Source organism: Engraulis encrasicolus, chromosome 2, assembly GCF_034702125.1.
Source record: "Engraulis encrasicolus isolate BLACKSEA-1 chromosome 2, IST_EnEncr_1.0, whole genome shotgun sequence".
In the NCBI taxonomy this organism is placed as follows: domain Eukaryota; kingdom Metazoa; phylum Chordata; class Actinopteri; order Clupeiformes; family Engraulidae; genus Engraulis; species Engraulis encrasicolus.
The window spans coordinates 20,463,449-20,467,925 of NC_085858.1; the positions used below are offsets into that span (position 1 = coordinate 20,463,449).

Genomic DNA, 4,477 nt, shown 5'->3' on the forward strand with positions numbered 1-4,477 from the left:
TGCTGAACCATCCAGTTTATTTTGACAGAATGACTAAATGAATGCAAATGAGCCAAACCAATTGAGAAGGATATAGGCCTATGCCATTTTTATGGCACTGACTATTTATGTGGGAGAAGGTTTAGTGCTGACACAAGAATGAGCTGTTTTTGGGAGGTATATGACATTTTGATAGTTATCTGAACTGTTGTGCAGAAGTGTAAGAATGTTTAGCCAAATGACCCAACATTTATAGAAATGTCATCTCGGTTTCAAGAAATTAGCCAAACCAATCGAGAAAAACTGTATCAACTTGCAGATGATTACTGTAAAACAACATAAAGTCATAGCTTAAGCGAAACTCATAGCTTAAAGTTCGAAGACATGGACATACTGTACAGTCATGTCTTCTAACAGATACAGTAGCTCAGACCATGGCGCTATGACAAATCACATTGTTGCATGTCAACAGGACATAGATAGATAGCTAGATAGATAGCTAGATAGATAGCTATATAGATAGCTAGATAGATAAATAGCTAGCTAGATAGATAGATAGATAGATAGATTGATTGATTGATTGATTGATTGATTGATTGATTGATTGATTGATTGATTGATTGATTGATAGATAGATAGATAGATAGATAGATAGATAGATAGATAGATAGATAGATAGATAGATAGATAGATAGATAGATAGATAGATAGATAGATAGATAGATTGATTGATTGATTGATTGATTGACTGATAGATAGATAGATAGATAGATAGATTGATTGATTGATTGATTGATTGACTGATAGATAGATAGATAGATAGATAGATAGATAGATAGATAGATAGATAGATAGATAGATAGATAGATAGATAGATAGATAGATAGATAGATAGCCTAGACCCTGTAACCCCGTCCGCCGGAACCCAGGTAACTCCCGGAACCCTCATAACCCCTGGAACCTATGGAACCTCTAGTACCCAGAACCTCCAGAACCTACTCCTTCACAAACTCCCATTCCCCCTTTGCCCTTAATAAAAACTCTGCACTAGAACTTGCGCTCTTGGGTCCTCGTCTGTCTCTTCTGACATTGTCAACAACCTATAGTCGCCATCTCAAATCACATGCTGACGTACAGCTTGTCCCGGCTTGAGGCTCACAATGACGTAAACATTCAAATCAATGAAACACAAATATGCCTTCCATTAGACTTAATTTCCTTCGGGATTAATAAAAGTACTGTACATCATTTACGAGTATACCATCTCTCCACCAGAAACTGAAAACTGGGACAAAAAGGACAAATTAGGGGTGGAAAGTGTTTGTGCAGTGAAATACATATTTCCATGAGGTTTGCTTGCACCACAACAAACACATTACAGGCTTGATGGAGCCATTTTGCATCATGAGAGCTCTCTCTCTCTCTCTCTCTCTCTCTCTCTCTCTCTCTCTCTCACGGCCTTAATTGAGCGTAATGGAGGAGGGCTATTCCCGAGCCACTTTCCACAGCCACTCATTTCCTCTCTACTTTCAACACAGAGCATCAAACAGATAGGCTACAGTCAAGTAATGACGTGTGGCTTCCACCATGTTATGGTGACTCGTCTGAGGGGGTAATGAACGTTTAGTGGAAGGAAAATGCTGATTTAAATCCTTTTCGTGGGTTTTTTAGGGGGTGTTTTGAAAAGGGACTGAAAGGCCAGGGCAAAAAAGAAGTCTGATTACTATTTCTGATTAACCAGTCTATTACATTGGAAAGGCAATGCAATTATGCACATAAACTCACATACAGAGAGAGAGAGGGAGAGAGAGAGAGAGGGAGAGAGAGAGAGAGAGAGAGAGAGAGAGAGAGAGAGAGAGAGAGAGAGAGAGAGAGAGAGAGAGAGAGAGAGAGAGAGCACTCAAGTCCATTTCCTTCCTTCCAGTCTCTTTTTCTCAATGGAAAACTCAGCTCAAGCTAATGTGTTGGTAGATACTGTGGATGAGGAAGAGAAGTGAGTGTGTGAGTGTGTGTGTGTGTGTGACAGTGAGTGAGTGAGAGAGTGTGAATAAATTGACTGCATTTATATATTTTATGAAAATATATCCATTTGAATTCATACAAATAGGTCGCTATTACTTAAGTTGTTTTCTGTCTTGTCTGCTTTTCCTCTCTGTATTTCTGTCTGACTCTGCGTCTGTGGGTTTCCTGGCCCTGCGATGCTGGCCCTTCCTGCTTTCCAAGTCAGAGGGACTTTTCCTACAATTGTCCTGGCAGATAGCCAGATGTTTCCAGGTTGACATGGAGATTGATAACTTTGAAAGATGACGTTAGTATTTTACTTGTTAGATTATGTCATGGACTGTGGGGCTGGGACTGGTTAAATAGGCTTGTTTCTGTATACACTTTAGGACTTGCTGGGTGTTTCCCCACGCAGTAACTCCTCCGGCCGTTATACAATAAAATCTGCTCGCAGATTTTAAATGCTACCTCTGTTTCCTGTGTGTTCTTTCAGGTAAATTTGATAAGGTAATACAGTGAAATTATTCACAGAGAGAGAGAGAGAGAGAGAGAGAGAGAGAGAGAGAGAGAGAGAGAGAGAGAGAGAGAGAGAGAGAGAGAGAGAGAGAGAGAGAGAGAGAGAGAGAGAGAGAGAGAGAGAGGGAGGATGGGTGGGGGATTAGTATTGCAGAAAGGGTGCTCTCTTCAGCTTCATTTCTTGTGATGCAGGCTCCCTGGAAAGAAGATCTGTTGACAGAGGCTGTCTCAAGCAGAACAGATCAAATTCAGACAAAATGCCACTGAGACATACATTCATATCAAGACATCGATGCCCCTGAATAAACCATTTGAAGACATCAACTGTAAGGTAAGTCTTAAATAGTTAATATGCTGCTCACAACATGTTTTATGCCTCACATTTGCTGCGCAAAAAAATGATTTACTAGTTTCTTTAAATTGCATGCATTATGTTCAGGATCAATGGAAGTGCCTGTTTTAAAACATACAGGCAATGGATGAAAGTGGAAATTATTGTGAGCTTTATAACATAATAATGTTGCAAGTCCGTCCATTAGAAGAGTTCTTTTTCACTAAATGATTCACAATATCTCTGTGCTGTCTTAGATCTAACTTCAAAATGACTTTATATTGTTTGTAGAAAAACTCATTTGCCTTGCCTTGCCTTGCCTTTGCAAATGTCCCTTTTTCAGAGGTTTTGATGTCGGCTATTTCCAAAGGCTTTTAAAAGTCACGGAAGAAAACAAAGTCTAATAATTCAATTTGGCCCATGTTTAATTACAAGACTAATTTAATCTGTGTGCCCCCGCAGATAATCTATAAACCATTGAGGACACTGGGTGAGGTCCTCAAGCCATCAGACACACCTTGCAGTCATCATCATCATCCTCATCAACATCTTCATCACCTTCATCTTCTACGCACCCTCCTCTCCTTTTGAGTTCCTTCATTTCCTTCAGGATAAAGAAAGTATCTGAACTCAATTCTAATTCCCTCTGAAAAAAATGACGGGAAAACCCGAAAAGCCTAAGACGCCCACCACACCAGTGGCACCAGAGTCCATCTCCATGGGGGAGCGTTCCCACACCCAGTCCCGAGACCACCTCACTCTGCGCACGGAAAGCACCGTCTTCAGCCTCGCCAACTCCGAGTCCCTCTGGACCACCACCGCCCCACCCACGGCCTGGGAGTTCTACCGCCACGCGATACTGCTCATGTCCACCGGGGGCAGCGTGCTGCTGGCGGGCTGTGTACTGACTGGCCTGCACTTCGCCAGGTTCACCTCGGACAAGTACTTGGGCACGGCGCTGCTCTCCATCGGACTGATGGTGCTGGCCGTGGGTGTGGTTCTCATCCCCGTGACTCGAGAGATGAAGCAGAGCAACTCCAAGAGGAGCTACTCTCATTATAATAAACCACAACAAATGAATTTATGAATTTCTGAATTTCATTACGCACCTGGGGGCTGTTGATGATTTGCACAAGTGGACTGTGGGGCATGTGGAGATGAGAGAGTCCATATGCACCATGAGTTTGACTTTTTGGCGTGTGACTGGAAAGGTTGGCCGGCAGTGGATGAACTCAGAAACTGGCCTGTTATGTCGTGGACCTGTCCAGCCAAATGCAAGGATTATTCAAGCATGCTTTAAAGTAAAAAAAGAGAGAAAAAGATCAGAATATAGGCTTGAGGCCAACACCCCAGGTTCAGAAAGTAGACGTCCTGCAACATAGACTATTTGTTTCAGCCAATTCCTGTCTATTCATGAAATCACACGAATTGAGGGCTAAGCCGTGAAAACGCGGCAAATTCTGGCCTATTGTGTGCCTCTTGCTACATTTCCATGAAAGGGCTATTGGCAAGGAGGACATTGACAACTCCTCATGACAAGTGCATGGTCAAAGTGCTAAGAAAACACTAGAAATCATTATACTGTATAGGAGAATGCAATGTGTGTGATCAGATTTTATATTGTAAAATATATAAAAATGGGAATGGTTA

At 41.8% G+C, this 4,477-nt stretch overlaps 1 protein-coding gene across 1 annotated transcript; it reads left to right on the top strand.

Moving 5' to 3' along the window:
• Positions 1 to 3,388: 3,388 nt before the first annotated feature.
• Positions 3,389 to 3,914, top strand: LOC134463884 (phosphoinositide-interacting protein-like). Its single transcript, XM_063217220.1, has one exon. The coding sequence runs from the start codon at positions 3,483 to 3,485 to the stop codon at positions 3,912 to 3,914; it is 432 nt and encodes a 143-aa protein (XP_063073290.1). The 5' UTR covers positions 3,389 to 3,482.
• Positions 3,915 to 4,477: the final 563 nt, after the last annotated feature.

Bases quoted from the DNA above. Each gene is read 5' to 3' on its own strand.
- LOC134463884 (XM_063217220.1), top strand. From the start codon at position 3,483: ATGACGGGAAAACCCGAAAAGCCTAAGACGCCCACCACACCAGTGGCA.